This window comes from Bubalus bubalis, chromosome 5, assembly GCF_019923935.1.
Source record: "Bubalus bubalis isolate 160015118507 breed Murrah chromosome 5, NDDB_SH_1, whole genome shotgun sequence".
Taxonomy (NCBI): domain Eukaryota; kingdom Metazoa; phylum Chordata; class Mammalia; order Artiodactyla; family Bovidae; genus Bubalus; species Bubalus bubalis.
The window spans coordinates 14088215-14106963 of NC_059161.1; the positions used below are offsets into that span (position 1 = coordinate 14088215).

Below are 18749 nucleotides of genomic sequence, written 5' to 3' on the forward strand. Positions count from 1 at the left end.
CCAAGTTTACAGATGCCATTATCTAGAAGGTACTGGTAAGTTCCAGAAAGGTAGGAGTTTGAATTACACACATTTTTTGTGCCTTCTGCAGTGCTTACTTCAGAGCCAAGTATATGTTAGGATTCATCAAAAACTTAAGACACATGGAAATTTTAGAATAGAAAGCGGCAATTTTTCTAGTCTTAGGGCCTTTTCTTTAAAAACAAGAAAGTAGGGAGAAGGACAAGTAATTTATTCAAAGGCACGTAACCAGTGTACGGGTTGCTTACAGAATATTCTTTAGTATTATATTTATTCCTATCTTGTTTATGAAATTATTACATGAAAACAATTCTCCTTTTCATGTAGCCTTATCAGTAGGCATTATCCTCTGTCCATGGAATTCTCCAGGCAAGAATAGTAGAGTGGGTTGCCATTCCCTTCTCCAGGGGATCTTCCCAACCCAGGGATCAAACCCAGTTCTCCTGCATTGCAGGCAGATTCTTTACCATAAAAGCCACTAGGGAAGTTCACTAAGATTGTATGGCCACAATAAAAAGTTTTGAAGGAATGGCCTTTGGAACCGGGGGAGGAACACATCAGTTAGAAATGAGTCTTACTGCTAATGGAAATGAATTCTCTCCCACATCCCCTAGAAATCACTGTGACTCACATAACAAAGATCCAGTCATGCATGTGGAGTTGTTAGGAAATCTAGAGCAGAGATGTGTAAGTGAACTGGGATTAGAGTATCAAATCCATCATCACCCATGCCCAATTTTGTCTCTAGACTCTTACATCTAAAGAACTTAACAAATGTCAGCAAGGCATGTCACATCTCTGGGCCACAGAGTTGGAAAAATGCAAGAAAGAATCCTTGTGGTTTACCTCAGAGGAATTGGGTGAAATTAATAAATTAATGTTTATAAAGAATCTCAAGTATCTTTCAGAAATGTTACTATTTAAATCCAAAGCAGAATTGTTTGATTTCATCAGTTAGGTATGTAACTTTGTCATTTGATATCTTGGTCAGCTAATGTTGCTGGTTATTAACTATGCAGCTAAGGAAATCGTCAAGACATATGTTAAGAAAGTAGCAGGAAATAATAAGTCCAATCTTTACCTAATGGAAAATTCAAGTTATGATAAACATTCTTGCCACAGCTTTTGCTTTAAATGACCCCATGAGGAGATTGTATAAGCTAAGATTTGTCAAAACTTAACATATTACAGAAGCTATTTATGTGAATATTGAGTTACTGGTGTGAAAGTCTTATAAAATAATACTTAGAGTTTTTCTCCTTAAATGCAGATTGTTTTGCAGTAAATTAACAACAACAAAAAAGTTTTTCAGAAATCATCATCTAGTTTTCAAGGCCTATTTAATGTTTATCATTAGATGACTCAAATTTGTCTAGAAAATTCACCAGTCTTCTCAAGGAAAGTTGGTGTCCTGTAGCCCACTCCCATTGATTTCTGGCTGCAGCGTGTGTGTGTGCTAAGTCGTTTCAGCAGTGTCTGACTCTTTGTGACCCTTCAGGCTACTCTGTCTATGTGATTCTCCAGGCAAGAATACTGGAATGGGTTGCCATGTGCCCTCCTCAAGGGGATCTTACCCACCCAAAGATGGGACCCCAGTCTGTCTCCTGACAGCATCCCAGCAGGCATTTCACCCTCCTCCCCTGGCTCCTGGGCCCCAGCTCCACTGGCCTGCTTCCTGTCTTTCTTCCCCACATGCCTTTAGTGCACTTGCACTGATTGTTCCTGGTGTGTTAACACTCCTCCCTGGATGTCTGCAGGACCATCTCATTCACCACGTTCAGGTCCTTATTCAAATGTCTCTACTATAAATTTTAAAATTGCAACTTAGCCAAAATCACATGCCGTCCACCAACCAGTAATTATGTGCCTGAAATAACCTGCTCTACTTTTTATTGTAACACATCAGATTCACTTATCATTATACTTTAAATCAGATTCAGAGACATATTAACTCCTCAAGCCACTGAAGTTTAAACTTCAGGGTCTTTCATTTGCAAGGGCTCTTGCAAAGTTCAGTACCTAACTTTGTATTCATAATTTTGTATCCTTTGTCTTATTAAGGGACCCTCAAACTATAAAATTCAGATCCTATAAAACCTGCAATCAACTCTTAAACGTATTCCAGCATTTATTATATTACCATAGAATACTTATCATCTATTTCTGCCTTCCTTCTTTACAATATAAGCTCCACAAAGGTACAGATTCGGGTCTGTTTTGCTTAGTGCTATACCCCAAGACTATGAAGCAAATAAGAATGTATAATGAATATGTACACTAACATAAATATCTATCTGTATTTCGGATGTTTCATGGTATAAAATATTATTAACAGAAGCATTTACACACTTTAAATACTGGTCGACTCCAAGTGTAGCTCCATTTCTGACAAAACTCAAGGTAAAAGGCAAAAGACTGTCAACAGCGCAGGGAATCTGGCCCGGCTGCAGGTAGTAGCCTGGGGTTTTCTCAGGCATTGTAACTTTCGGAGCATCTGGGGAAAAAAGAACATGGGCAAGAAGGTCACAATGATATTTGGTACTTCCTGTTAATCCATTCAAAACTTCATGCATAAACTATCCCAGTAAATTCTCTGCATTCCAATTAATCTAAATCACTAAAAATCACTTTAATTATCCTTCTTTGTTCCAAGTTTATTAATTTCTGGATTATCTCCAGAAAGTACTCATTGAATCTATGACTCCACTGATTTGAAGGCATAATATTTTTTTTTTACCAGCAAGATAGAAACAAAATTACCAACTAAGTTATAAAGCATCATCAATTGTAGAAGAGAGTTTAATTCTGAAAATGTAAAGGTATGTAAGAACCCACATAGCTTAGAATTGAATTCATAGAGTAACTATTTCCAGAAAAAGAATGAAAAAATTGATTTCTTAAGAATCCAATAGTTTTTTTTAAGCATTCAATTCAGGGGCTAAAGCAACTAACTCTGTATATTTTCTTTGAGGCAATACTAAGATTGGTTCTACTATGATCTTTTTTCAGCATTCAACAATAGAGTTGTTCCTGAATTTCCCAAATGATAACCTTCTATATAAATGATAAATTGTTACTGCTCCATCTAGTAGGGCAATATTAGAATCAATCTTTCTATATCTGTTGAATATAGATGGTTGGATGGCATCACCGACTTGATGGAGATGAGTTTGAGCAAGCTCTGGGAGTTGGTGATGGACAGGGAAGCCTGGCGTGCTGCAGTCCATGGGGTCACGAAGAATCGGACAGAACTGAGCGACTGAACTGACTGATATCTGTGTCAGTCCATGGTTCAAGCTACACACAGTTTTAAAGTTTTGGTCAAATTCAGTCATCAGCATTTGGAAATAATAGCAAATATATAAGTAGCCTACTAACTAACTAACCAACCCACTAACCAAATAAAGGCAAACTCATCATGTTATTTACAATGAACTATTGATTATTATATAGAAGGTTTCTGATAATCATATATAAACTTTAGCCAAATTAGACAGCTTAATCAAACATTAAACACAAGTGCCAGGCTTTTTATGGGGAGTAAGAACATCACTTCATGGCAAATAGATGGGGAAACAGTGGAAACAGTGAGAGACTTTATTTTTTGGGGCTCCAAAATCACTGCAGATGGTGACTGCAGCCATGAAATTAAAAGACACTTGCTCCCTGGAAGAAAAGCAATGACAAACCTAGACATAGGTTTAATACAGCATATTAAAAAGCAGACACGTTACTTTGCCAACATAGGTCCATCTAGTCAAGGCTATGGTTTTTCCAGTAGTCATGTATGGATGTGGGAGTTGGACTATAAAGAAAGCTGAGTGCCAAAGAATTGATGCTTTTGAACTGTGGTGTTGGAGAAGACTCTTGAGAGTCCCTTGGACTGAAAAGAGATCAAACCAGTTAATCCTAAAGGAAATCAGTCCTGAATATTCATTGGAAGGACTGATGCTGAAGCTGAAGCTCCAATACTTTGGCCACCTGATGTGAAGAACTGATTCATTTGAAAAGACCCTGATGCTGGGAAAGACTGAAGGCGGGAGAGAAGGGGATGACAGAGGATAAGGTGGTTGGATGGCATCACCAACTCGATGGACATGAGTTTGAGTACACTCCGAGAGTTGGTGATGTACAGGGAAGCCTGGGGTCTCAAAGAGTCGGACACGACTGATCGACTGAACTGAACTGAAGAGCATCAGAATTTCCCAGTTCAAGTTCTTACACTGATTGAAGTAAGATTCTAAGATCTATAGATTTTGAATCTACTAAGATTCTCAGATCTACAAATCAGTGAGATTTAACATGAAATTTTGAATTTTTTTTTTATGGTTAAGAAAAGTTGTTACCTATGTGTAAATGCTTTTCCACACAGTGACTCAGTAATAATGTGAGGATATTATTTTTTACTTTAGAGTCCTTTTTTTACCTATAGGACCACATAAATCCCTTAAACTATCAATACTCCAGTGATGAATAAAGTGACATCTTACCTGGGACAATACTAGAGAAGGAAACACTTGACACTCTCTGGAAGAGAAAATCATCCTTATCATAGCCTGTTACTTTGAGAAAGAAAGCTTCATTTGGTGGTATAAAATCAGAAATATTCCATATGCCATAAGGTTTTCTATCAGGATAATATTTAACAGGAATAGTCTTAAGAGAACTGCCTGAGATACTCAGAAGTTCAAGACGATCTACTCTAGCTGGGATGGAAATTCCAGAAGTATTCAGCAGCACATAGGTAGGTATTCCTACAAGAGAAAGAATTTATCATTTATAAGTAATATGCACCTGGGGTTATCTATCAAGTAAGTTTTGTATTATAACAGCAGGTAACCAGGATCATATATATGAGTACTACAGGCTGTGTCAAAAACTGTGGCCCAGCTGTGGAATCTTTTCTACACAAATAAAAAAAGTTTATTTATGACCAGAGAAATACAGGAAACCATAGATAATGACTTTTAAGTTATCTAATCACGTTTATATGTAGAAAATTAGAATTATGAATATTGTATAATATATTTGTATTATATGAATATTTTTAAAGATTTGTTATTTTGTATCCTCCTAGTAACTGAAGCAATAAAAATAAAGGAACAATCAGAAAAAAAGAAATTTAAAGTCACAGTAAGACTAAGCCTTCTTTTCAGCTACAGAACTATAAATCTTCTTGCATGAATAAAAATAAGATGAAAAAGCACCTTTCAAATCAATAATAATTTCATCTTGGAACATATAATGCTATGTGATATCTTCAATGTTTTAACTATACACACACACGCTCTATATTTTCACCTTGACAACAGGCAAGTAAGATGCTAGTAAGAAGAAGTCCCAAGACCTCGGTCAGCAGTTTTCAAAGTTTAGTAAGTATAGGAATCAATGAGGTGCTTGTTAAAGTGTACATTCCTGGGACCTGGAGAAGGAAATAGCAACCCACTCCAGTATTCTTGCCTGGGAAATCTTATGGATAGAGGAGACTGACAGGCTACCATTTATGGAGTTGCAAAACAGCTGGATGTACCTTAGTGACTAAACAAAACTGGGACATACTGTCTATAATTTTCATTCAGGAGATCTGAGGTAGGCCCCAGGAACCTTAATTTTTGATAAGCTCCCCAAGTGAGTTCAATATCACTGGTCTTTGGGCCATACTTCAAGAAACAATGACAGGAGTAATCATATTTCAAATAAAGATGCCGTGATTCCCAATTTTATTGAGGAACTACAAAATTACAAAACCACAGTCTGAGAAGAACTTTGCACTTCAATACCTACTACGCCAATTGAGCTAACACACACATACAAACCTTGCACCGGTCTGCTGACTGTTTTTTTGAAGTCCAGGGTGGGCTTTCGGGAAAAACCAGCTCGAAAATCAATAGTACTGAGGCCAGTGATGCGAACAGAGTGCCTTCCAGTGCTAGACGTCTGAAAAATGTTTAATGACAAATTCCATCAGCAGTTAATCCAGGGTGCTGGCCACACTAAACACTAACCAGTAAAAGGAACTGCAGAGCGTTCCGTTAGACTTGGTGTCCACTCACTGTGGCCTTTATCTGGGTGTTTTGAACTTAACTGTGATTCCATAACTTCAATGCAAGTTTTGTAATACATATCCAGGGGCCTAAAGCCTATACAACTGAGTATTATATTGCACGCTCAGTGGTAAAAGATAGAGGGGCACAGTCATAGTGAATGGACTTGATTCACAGGGTGGATGTTCAAGAAATGAATATTCATGAAATAAATGAATAACTAAACCTTCTCCCCTAAACATCATCCAGGTTCTATTATGGAAAATATTTCCTTTCTCTTTGCTCAGGGAAGATACAGCCAGGACAAGCACAAGAGTCAATTATCAACTAGCTTTTAGCTGACCAGAATCTTCAGCTCAGCAGTGTCCAGTCAAGGCACTTAGTTAGCGAGATACAAGTATGAGTGAAAAAATAAGGTCCTCACTCTCTAAGAGCTTATGGCCTGTGAGGAAGTCAGATGGAGGAAGAGAAATCTCCAACGCAATACAGTGAAGGCAGTGATAGAATTACAGAAAAGGTAGAGAGAAAAGAAACATGTATACTAAAGGAGAATGGACTAGGTTGTAGTTCAGTTAAAACCTCCTAAAGGAGATGAACAAGATATTGAATAGCTGAGAGCTGAGGTCACCTCTATGTGCATAAATAATAAATAATTTGGATTAGGGCCACAGGATAAAACATTAACATTTACTGGGCACTTTCTTTGTGTCCAGACTTTTTGCATACATTGGCTTGTTTTTCATTACAACTGTGTGGTAGATACCATCATCAGCCCATGGCACAGATAAACAGGCTGAGGCACCAAAGCATTGGATACGTTGCCCAAGTTCACAAAGTTTCTCAACTTTCCTAACATTGCAGAAGTCGGGTTTTAACCCAAAGGTCAGACTCTGGGCTCTTTTCCACTGTGCTCGATTGTCTCCCAAGGGCAAGGTCAGTCAGAGTGAGCCGCTACCTCAGTATCCCTCTAATTATAATTTGAGGACCAACTATATCTATACCTACACAAAATCACCTGGATTGTCTGTAAAACTACAGACTCCGAGCTCCAGCCAAAATTTACTGGTCAGTGGCGTTTAGGACTATGCATATAATATATGGTAATATGCGGCTATATATGGCTACAAGGCTCTGCAAACCACACAGTTTTCCCTAAATCCCTGTGATGCATGTGGCAATGAGTACAGAAAAGATGAGGAGATATGTATGTCCCTGTTACTACCAATCACATTCCTCACTGAGCAGAACCTGCAGAAACTCAAAGCAAAGGAAAATGAAGGTGAAGGGAAAGGAAAAAAAATTACATCTTCTCAAAAAATGTGTTGTATTCTTAGCATAAATGATGTTCCTAATTACTATGGCTCGTTTTAATAGGGCTTAAAAAATACCGTATGTTTAAGTGCAGAAGTCTCAGTACACTTATTCCATTATTTCTAAAGGAAAATGTGTTATGAATTAACAGATATAAAAGGAAACTATATATCATAATCCAATTTAAAATCGAGGATCTCCTACAGGGCTGTATAAAACCTTGAGAAGTCTACATTCAACTGCCTTAATAATGAGAGCTTTACTGAAAATACTATTGTCTGCTAGCTTCTTGTTAAGGAGAAACAAAATAGTCCATATTATGAGTTGTTTTAGATTTTTTTCACTGACATCATCTATTGCTGTTGGTTGCCTTGTTGCTTAGAAAGTCCCCTATGATAAAACAGCTACCGAGAGGTTATCAAGGGCAAATGTGATACACACTTTGTCTAATGACTGCTATCGAGTACTAACCATCTACCAAGTGTTATGTGCACAAACCAACTGATAATAAGTCCATTTCCAAAGTGGTGCTTACAGCAAACTCTGCTCAATGTTATGTGGCAGCCTGGATGGGAGGGGAGTTTGGGGAGAATGGATACATGTATTGTGCATGGCTGAGTCCCTTTGCTATCCACCTGAAACTATCACAACATTGTTGATCAGCTATACTTCAATACAAAATAAAAAGTTTTTTTTCTAAGTGATGCTTAATATCTGAGAAAAATTAGAAATTACCCAAGTGTTTGAAAATATGGTATCCTGCTGGTAAATAATCAGAGAAGGCAATGGCAACCCACTCCAGTACTCTAGCCTGGAAAATCCCATGGACGGAGGAGCCTGGTAGGCTGCAGTCCATGGGGTTGCAAAGAGTCGCTCACAACTGAGCGACTTCACTTTCACTTTTCACTTTCATGCACTGGAGAAGGAAATGGCAACCCACCCCAGTGTTCTTGCCAGGGACAGGGGAGCCTGGTGGGTTGCCGCCTATGGGGTCACAAAGAGTCGGACACAACTGAAGCGACTTAGCAGCAGCAGCAGCAGCTGGTAAATAATATGTTAAAAATAAAGCTGAGTTGATGAATAGGGAGTCTCTTACAATCTCTACAAAATTATTATAAATTAATCTTGATCCAAATAACATACCAAAAAAGTGGGTGGGGATAAGGGCGTAGGTAAACTCTGAGAAAAGCTAAAAATATGACACATAATTAAAGAAGATTGTAATTTCTTAATTATATATTATACTGTAAACAGTAGGAATCCCTGCATAGGATTTGAAAGGCTTTGTAAGTAAAAGGTATTTCCAACTGAGTTAGTTTTTATGCACAATGACATCCAACTCTGGGTTAATCAGGGTAATGGGAGCAAAAGATATCACAAATAAAACACAATTATTCATTTAAAAATATAATGCCAGGAAATATTTTAAACTAAGTTAATTAAAAATGACCTCTGATACTCACTTATTATTCTTGAATCATTCTCTTAAAAGAATTACAATAATACTTGACAATATTTTAGGAACAGAGAATATCACATTCAATATCCTCATGAGAAAGTGCTAACAATTTATTACTTTAATCTGTTGTCTTAAAGTAAGCTATTATTTTAGTCTGTTTCTTAGCTGACCTCCCTCTTTCAAGTATTACTGTCATAGGAACAAAAAGATTTTAGGAATAATGATGGTAAAATGCATCAGTAACTGGAAAAAGAAGAAAGGTCCAACATACACAAAATGCATTCTGTACAGGAGGCTAAATCTTTTATGTAAATTACCATCTTTAATCCCCACAAAAGCCCATCTGAGATAATAGTATTACTACCTTCATTTCACAGATCAGAAAGGTAGAGTCACTTGCTCAAAGTCACAGATAAATAGCAGGTAGCAGAGCTGGGCAGAGAAGGCAATGGCACCCCACTCCAGTACTTTCGTCTGGAAAATCCCACGGATGGAGGAGCCAGGTAGGCTACAGTCCATGGGGTCGCCAAGAGTCAGACACGACTGAGCGACTTCACTTTCACCTTTCACTTTCATGCACTGGAGAAGGAAATGGCAACCCACTCCAGTGTTCTTGCCTGGAGAATCCCAGGGACAGGGGAGCCTGGTGGGCTGCCGTTTATGGGGTCGCACAGAGTCGGACACGACTGACGTGACTTAGCAGCAGCAGCAGCAGAGCTGGGATGTGAATTCAGTGAGGATCCAGAAACTGACCTCCACAGGTACACCATGTGCTTCTCATGATCATTTTAATGAACTGAATTATGCTGGTTTGGGGATAAAGGCTGAAATATACCCAACTGCTCTACATAACAGAAAAGTAATATGGAATTTCACTTCCCTGGTGGCTCAGCCAGTAAAGAATCCACCTGCAATGCAGGAGACCTGGGTTTGATCCCCTGGGTTGGGAAGATCCCCTGGAGAAGGGAGTAGCAACCCACTCCAGTATTCAGGCCTAGGAAATTCCATGGACAGAAGAACCTAGTGTCCATGGGGTTGCAAAGAGTCAGACACAGCTAAGTGAATATCTATATGGAATTCCTGAGACTATTCACAGGAGAGAAGCAGAAACAAAATAGAGAAAAGAAGAATGGAGGGCAAGGAGAGAGGCAAAAGGAAACAAGTTACTTCAAGATAAACCCCAAATCTATAGTCAAATTTACTATATTTACAAAACGGTCTTGTTACTGGATTCTCTGAAATTTTTGAAGGACTGAGGTTTACCCAACATGGAGGCATAAAAGATTAGAATCAACACACAAATAATCGGAGGCAAGGAGACCAAAACAAAGTAAACCTTCAGGAAACCTCAGAAGCATTGGGGAAAGGCTTTGGGTTCTAATGTGTTATGGACAGAGTGGGGTTGGAGGAGAATTAAAAGATAAGAAAGCCTTGGAGGGGCAAAGAAAATTTAGCTAATTTAGCTAATCTATGACTAAGTTAAACAGAGGGGAAGTCCAGCTGCATATTTCTTACTCCTCTCTTCCCTTCTGAATTATTTTAGCTACCTTAGGACCATTTTTCTACATACATAATTAAATTAGTATGACAAAAACCACTGCTTTGATGTTTTTCTATTTGATCTTTATATCATGTAGCTTTAAACTATGTGCTGTAATAAAGTGAGAATTTGGCTCCACAAAGCATCTCTCCACCACAGAGTATCTAGAAGTATCACTTCCACACAGAGGCATCCTCACCTCATGGTTCCTGTAGCTCAGAACAGGGAAATTAAGGAGGCTCACAGTGGTTCCAAGCGTAACAGGAAATATTCTAGACAGACACTGGACTGGGTTTGTATTAGCCTGAAATTCACATTTTAAACAATATACTTCTTCATGTTATTTATAAAGGTTTATAATGTGTTACATTACTGCCCTGAGTTAGAATGTCAAGTTGGTCAAGTTGCAGAAGGGTCTGAGTGAGGAATACAGAGGCTGCTGTAGTGTAAGCCGAGTTGAGGCAAAGATGAGGTTAGACTAGATACCTCCTGGCATTCTCTAGTTATAAATAGGCAGCCACAAAAAAGAGTGAGAGAGAAGCAGCAGCAGAGTGGACCAGAGTGTAGGCTTCTGAACTGAAAGTGAGTCTTTAAGAAATGAAGGAGCAGAGCAGGCTGAAGGACCATGGAGCAAGCACCATGGAGAGCTCCAGGGAAAATGAGTTGCTCTTCCGGTATCTTCCTGGTCAACTATATTGCAGATGAATCTATTTTTAAGGCTAGACATCTATTAAATATTGAAAGTCTTCTCTACATAGAAAGCCCTTGAAGGCAAGAATTATATCAAATATATCACCTATAAAATACTATTCAATAGGTACTTAATACATGCAATTAATTTATTAATACCATTAATAATAAGGCCAACAAACACTTAACGTTGGCAGTTTCCCTTAGATTTCCCTAGGACCAACCGATGTCAGAGTCTTCAAGAATTCATTGAATTTTTCTAGATACATTATGCTAAGTATGTTCACACAATATCTCATTAAGCACCAAAAAGAAATTGGGGCTCAAAGAACTAATTACTTGCCTAGGTTTATACAGCAAGTTAAATGGCAGTTACTCCAAGTTCAATACTCTAAGTCAATGTGTAATATTCTAGGATGACATAATCTCTGGGTTGATTTGGACCCTATGGGATAGAAAACAATGTCCCCATCTATTCATTTGCCATTCTAAATTTCTAAGTGCACTCTCAACTTAGGAAGAGTCAGGTTAGTAGAGTGTTGGTAAACTTCTCTCTGGAAAAAAAAAAAAAAGCCCTAATTTGGGACATTTGCCAAATTCTGTGACGTTAATTCTACCAAGTGGCTGATTTCAAGCTCCCAACAGGATGTCACTGAGTTGGGAAGAGAAAGCACATAACTGACTCTCCATGAACCATTTATGAACCAGCTCCAGAAAACCATTAGGCCATGGTAACAGTTCTGGCAAATGGCTTACAAAGGAAGTGAAGTGTGTCTGTCACTCACAAAAATATCTATCCCATCCTAGAAGTGACATAATCCCTTCCTCTTTCTATGCACATTCTCCAGTCTTTTCCTCCACTATAAAGAGGCCACATGTTGGGAAAGATTAAAGGCAAAAGGAGAAGAGGGTGACAGAGGATGAGATGGTTGGATGGTGTCACCAATTCAATGGACATGAACTTGGGCAAACTTCGGCAGATGGTGAGGGACACAGAGGGCTGGCGTGCTGCAGTCCATGGGGTCGCAAAGAATCAGACAGGACTTGGCGACTGAACAGCAACAATGTTCTAAATATGTCGATGCCTCCATCAGCTTGGCTTCCTGAGCATATGAAGCACAGCAGCCCGTCAACCCTCACAGAACATGTGACACCAGTGAGGAATGAACTTGTATTAAGCCAGAGAGAGCACATCCTGGTACTAAATGTGAAGTCTGCCATGATATACATGAATTAAAATATGATTGCTAGAGTTGGCTTTAATTTCTCTCTCCTAAGGAGTTTCAATGTTTTATAAAATAATAAATAAGTCAAAGTAAATAAAGTAAAGCCTTGATGTCTATCTAGAATTGAGAGAAATGGCATCCCACTCCAGTATTTCTGCCTGGAAAATCCCATGGACGGAGGAGCCTGGTAGGCTGCAGTCCATGGGGTCACTCAGAGTCGGACAGGACTGAGCGACTTCACTTTCACTTTTCACTTTCATGCACTGGAGAAGGAAATGGCAACCCACTCCAGTGTTCTTGCCTGGAGAATCCCAGGAACAGGGAAGCCTGGTGGGCTGCCGTCTATGGGGTTGCACAGAGTCAGACACGACTGAAGCGACTTAGCAGCAGTACCAGCAGCATAGACACAGATGGGGGAGCCTGGTGGGCTGCCATCTATGGGGTTGCACAGAGTCAGACACGACTGAAGAGACTTAGCAGCAGCAGCATAGATACAGTTTACTATTTATACACAGTCTGGAGAAGAACTAATTTAGTTTTACCACTCATGTGTCAGAAACTGTTTAAACATGTACCAACATCTAATTTAATCATGACAATATTAAGTAGGTATTATTTTCCCCTATTTTCTCAGACTTGGGTAGGTTTAGGTAATTTCTTCAAGGTCAAAAATATTTTAAGTAGTATATCTTAAATTAAAATATATGTCCATCTATTTTCAAAGCATTTGCTCTTATATAACATACCATCCTTTACAAAGTAAAGAATATTATACTTTTAATCAAATATTTATTGGGAAGCTAACATGGGGTAGGATTTGTGCCAGTCAAAAAGATATAATGAAGCCAGCTAGATTTAAATACTATCATTTTACTAGTCATTGTTTGTTTTAAAAAATGTAGTACAAGGAAAGAAATGTAAATTCTGTATATATTCACATATACATACACACCCATACCCATTTAAATATAAATAAAAGTGTACATATATTTTTTTAAAGGAAATATTCCATTTGATTGACAATGTGATATTGGCAGACAAATATAACTGGGGAATATTCCAGGAAAAAACTACTATAGAGGATTCCATTGACCCTAAACACTGAATTAATGCCATAGCTAATCCCTTTAAATAATACACCTGGTGTAGTCTGACTGCTTATTTAAAAGAGGTACCAGGTGGGAATAACTGGAGGCCAGTGTAATATGCTACTTGTGTGGTCCTTTGTTAGACTTGAGGTTTATTGTAATTCCTTAACAAGTTTATGCCATTTGAGCACTTCTAAAACTATCCTTATCCTGTAGAAAATGCATTAGTAGGTTCTGGCAACCAAAGTAACTATCTACAATCAGAAATATTTCTGCTAGTCTCAGAATCTCAATATAATCATGTGGTTGGGTACACTCCCTTCTCTACTTGGGAGATGATCTAAGGACAGTTTATCCAAATTTACTTAATGGAAACACCTCAGGGGATGTGCTACATCCCATGATCACACTGATAATCCTAGACTAATAGCAAGAGTCTAAACATAATGGGTACTGACAATTATTTAATGTCTTTGCAACAAAGTTTCCCTTAAAGAGCGGAGCACACAATCTGGCCTGAGAGTTTATGTGATTATGTTCAAATAGCCTAGTATAAACAAGCTGTCTTAATGGAAAATTTACACTTCTTCTCAGAAATAAGACCCAGGATTTCTAGCTTCCCTACAGATACAAATTTAGAGGCCTCAAACAACTGTCTCTTTTGTTTGTAATAATAACTTGGGGTCCATTTCAGTTACTTCTTTTTGGCAAGTTTTCACCTGCATTAGAGGCAACCTAAAACATCCAGGTTACTTCTATGAATTATACTGATGAGTTGACTCATTGTCTCTGTTTAATGAAAGAGTTTGAATAAACCACAGAAAAGTAATCACCAGGGTTTCATTGGGAAACCACAGAAGAAAAGCAATCGCCACATCATAGTCAAATCATGGGCATAATAAAGTGTTCTGTGCCAGTACATCAACTGTGATCCAAACTAAACCAAAGCCTGCTTCCCTGGATATCATCAGAATAAGTGAATTCATTCTTATTCAGGAATATTTATATAGTTCTTGCCCAGGCACTAAGGCATATACTTGTAACAAAGTCTGGTCTACAGCAAAACTGGAAGCCAAAACCTGTACAGAAATAAATATGACATAATGGGGAAAAATTATGCAAAAGGGAGGTGCCAAAAAATTGCAATAGAAAGCCAGAGGGAAAAGAGTATATTCTGAATGAGAAAAGTCTTGATACAAGTGTTACCATTTGAGCTGAGCATTATTGGGAGTTATGAATCAGACATAAAATAAGAAAAGAAGAATATTCTAGAAAGAAGCAACAGCTTGAGAGAAAGCACAGACCAAAAGAATGTGGTAAGAGAAGATGAGAGACACTGCAAAAGTATATTTGATTAGAGTAGAAAGGCACGTGGTGGAAGATAACCAAAAAGACTGGTTAAGGCTCAGTTTGGTGCTCCTTGAATACCATGCTAAGGTCAAATAAGAGATGGGCTGTGTTCTACACATGAAATTAAAACTGTTATGCAAAGCATTCAAAAAAGCTGTTAGTAATTCCACTGATAGAGCAGACACTTTCCAGATAGCAGGGCACATGAGAGATGGCCCTGGGGATGTGCTGTCTAATCTCAGACGTCTCTCCTCTTAAGAAAACACACATGTAAAATGCTATCCTTCATTAGCCATCCAGAAGGGAGATCCAAAGTCAGCAGCAATATTTATGTCAGTAGATTCAGCGCAATTGCCTTAATGCCAACCTGACACATTATTTTGGTATTTCATTCAGGAGCAAAATAAGTTCATTATCTTTACTTGCATTGTAATTCTCATCCTTTGTTTAGATATCACTAATTGTACAACAGATATTGTGTAACAACAGGACCAGAAGCTTCTTTGATAATGATTAGATATGAATTTAAAATACTGTGATAATAGATATTGTGTCTTTTTATTGTTTTCTTAATTACAGGAGGCCAGGTTTAGAGACTTGTCTAAACAGTGTTCCTATCATCTTATCTCCTTCCTCACTCACAGATTAATCCTCAGTGACTCTCTGTTCTAATGATCAATTAAGATGTACTTAGTGCCCATTAAGTATCATGGAACATGGCCAGAATCAGACACTCAGTAAAGGTTTATTGAATGGATGACTGGATCAATAGGTGTGTTAGGCACAAGGAAAAACATCAGACATGTAAAATATCCCCCTTCTAGGCAAGAGTTTTATTAGAGGAAATACCACTGGTAGCAATCCAAATCACCTATCAAATGGGTTCAAATACTTCACAATCAGTTGCTAATCATACAGAAGAATGGTATCATTTGTATGTATCTCAAAGTCAATAACAGACAACTTAACATCACTGGTCAGAGAGCAAGAACGGATGACCTTAGTGAAGTTGCTAAGTGAGCTACCTTAGTGAACAGCTAGCTCAAGACTGCTGACTTAGAGCATGCTTAAATGAAAATGTTTGGACGATACAGAGACTCAGAATTTCATATACTCCTTTCCACTGTGGTCACAGAAAGTCAGACTCAATCTAGTTATATTTGGGGCAAGTTGGTCAAAATAACTGTAATATCAAATTTGGCCACATTACAGCGAAACACTTCATTATTGACTATCTGATGCACTCAGGAAGGGCTGAGTTTAAGAAACACTGATATTCTAGGACTTAAATGGAGTTACAATAAAAATTAACTTTATAAAATTAAAGAATAAAAGTTTAAGTATTTCTTTTAAAAAACCGGCATGCAAAATTTCTATGGTATAACATCTCCATGTACTTTCACAGCAGCTATATAATTTCAAAGGAGCCAGTTGATCTCATTTTCTTTTCTTTTTATCATGTCAGGAAGCTGAGACGGTAAAAGAGTAAATGATGCAAGGGGAATCTTCATTTGAGTTGTTCCAGTATTTCAGAGTAAACTGTTTATTTGGGAGTTACAAGGGATTCTAATGGAAGAGGAAGAGTAATACACGCAGCACATAAAGGGTGTGCCTATAAGCCTGCTCTCCCTGTGGACAACTGGAGCTTATTCCTGCAGGGGCTGAAAGCTGCTCTAGAAGGGTTTAATTCTCTAGCTGAACAGCCTTCTCCTGTTCTATCTTGAAAAAAAAAAAAAAAAAAGCTTCTCAGACACAGAAATACAGATCCTGCAGTTGGAAGTAGGCCAGAGCACACTGAAATTTCTGAGAAATATGGGCAAGCCATGCACAGCATCTACTGGGGAGGGTCCCACATATAATTTGCAGCAGGACTAGATCTCAGATTTATGGTATCCTGAATTTTGAAGGCAAACACGTTCTTTCCTCCATATTGCCAAAATACAATGCTTTCTTAGTATGAACATATACTATTTAATGTGACTCTAAGATACAAATACCATTTTGTGTTCAAGCACACAATGAATGTAGGTCTACTACACACCAATAACCAGCAATGTTTGAGTGCTTATTTTGTAACAGGAACTTGTTAAATACTTCATTTGTATCATCTTCATTTAATTCTCAGAACACTTCTATGAAGGAAAGGACTGTTATTGCCATCCTATATTAAAGAGGTGGAAAGAAAATCAAGAGAAGCTATAGTTCTAAGGGATTAGCAGCTTTTAAGTGGTGGTGTTTTCAAACCCAGGGTAGTTCTACACCGGGGCCTATATCCCTAAACATCATTCTCTACTGGCTCCATCTCTGATTGTTTTGGAGGCAGACAGTGGCTAATATAATCAATTTACAGATTCGATGATAGGAAAACTACCTGGAGCATTTTAAGTCTATTTATGGTGGTACTGATCCCTTTCCTGGTCATCACAACCAAACACTATCAATTCATATGATCAAGACAACTCCGAAGAATGCAACATGTCTATTGATTTTTAGCAAAAGCATTCTCCATGATCGTTAGAGAAGATATAAACTATTATATATATTTTATAAAACATGCCAACATCAAAATAAAACAAATAGACTCTGTAACATAACAGTACCTTCACTGTCCATATTCCAGCCTCTGGCTCTTTAACATTCACCACCTTGGCAGAGTTATGAATATTTAATAGCTCATTCAGGCCAAATCCCTTTTTTATCAGCTTTCCTGAAAGACAGACGTAGAGGTTACAAGCATAATCTTTATTTCAGCTATGTATATCAGCTGTGTACATTTCCAGTACAAATTACCTGATGGACATTCACACCTCTAGCTCAAAACATCATTTTATATCTAAAATATACGCAGCTTTAGCATTTCTGAACACTGTAAATGAAGTAACAGATTCCTATTTGCTATGTTGATGTGATCTTAAAAACAGAGTAAGATGGAAGATGATAATCGTATTTCCAAAGTTAATCTAGGTAACGATTATTATGGCTACAAAGAAGTTATGTACAGTCACTAGAGGCATTTAGACTTAATAGATGGCAAAACAGTAAACTAGAATAAATGTCTTTTTGGAGATGACTCAAGATATTGCTAACATTAAGAGCCCTGGGCATAACTTTGCATAAAGTGTAAAATCTCAGTTTTCCATGAAGTGCACGAGAAGGCTTTTACTTGTCAAAGGAATAATTAGAGGAGACAGTATAATGCAGTAACACTGTACCATCTCCAACTGAGATCAACATACAGTATCTGACAGTTGGAACTTAGGAAGGAAAGCAAATTTGGAATTAAGCCATAGTTTACATATTCATTTCAGGCTTGGCTCGCGTGTGGACTATTTCTGCAGTTATGTAAACAAATCAATTAAAAGAATCCCATGTTTGCATCAGAAGTTTTATAATCGCTGCAAATGACTTTTAAAATATCAATGTCAATGAAATTTTAAAGTAGTAGAACTTAAGGCAATGGTTACAGGTACTTTCAATACAGATAATGAACAACACAAATCTTTCCTGGGTAGATAGGATAGATGGTACTAGAAGAATGCTACTTAAAAAGACAAATCCATTTCTACAGATAAACCTATTTTCAAGACCAAACAGTCTCAAAAACATTGGTTTTGCTTGCTCATAAATTTCAATTTGATTGTTAAGTGTGGTTGAAGCCTTTGAGGTAAATTTCATACCTTATTTTCTCTAAGGTATGTCATTTTCTAAGATTCAAATAAAGTAAAAAAGGTAGTTATTCCTTCCCAATTTATAAATGTTCATACAGGTTTAAAAAATGTAACATATACTTCAGCTACAATAGGAATAAAAATATTGTGCAAACATCATTGGTTAAAAAATTTCCTAAACACGAATATTAAGAAAAATTAGGTTTCTTTTTTTTTAAGATTACTATTCAATTCAACCTTAAGTCTTGTAAATTCAACCAGAGATGGAATTAAGCCAAAACTGAGAATCATACCGTACAATTATCAAAGGAACAAATTAAAACATTATTCTAATGAGACTATAAATTTGTTT

General features: G+C 37.5%; 1 protein-coding gene across 5 annotated transcripts in view; it reads right to left on the minus strand.

Annotated features, from left to right (window-relative positions):
* The window catches only part of HMCN1 (hemicentin 1), a 546437-nt gene that overhangs the window by 325946 nt on the left and 201742 nt on the right, over positions 1-18749 (minus strand). For all 5 annotated transcript variants that reach the window (XM_044942718.2, XM_044942717.2, XM_044942719.2 and 2 more), the window contains exons 6-9: positions 17330-17436; positions 5838-5958; positions 4512-4775; positions 2371-2515 (exon numbers count right to left, since the gene is read on the minus strand). In XM_044942718.2, the coding sequence (XP_044798653.2) occupies positions 2371-2515; positions 4512-4775; positions 5838-5958; positions 17330-17436 (637 nt within the window). The remainder of the gene's footprint in view (positions 1-2370; positions 2516-4511; positions 4776-5837; positions 5959-17329; positions 17437-18749) is intronic.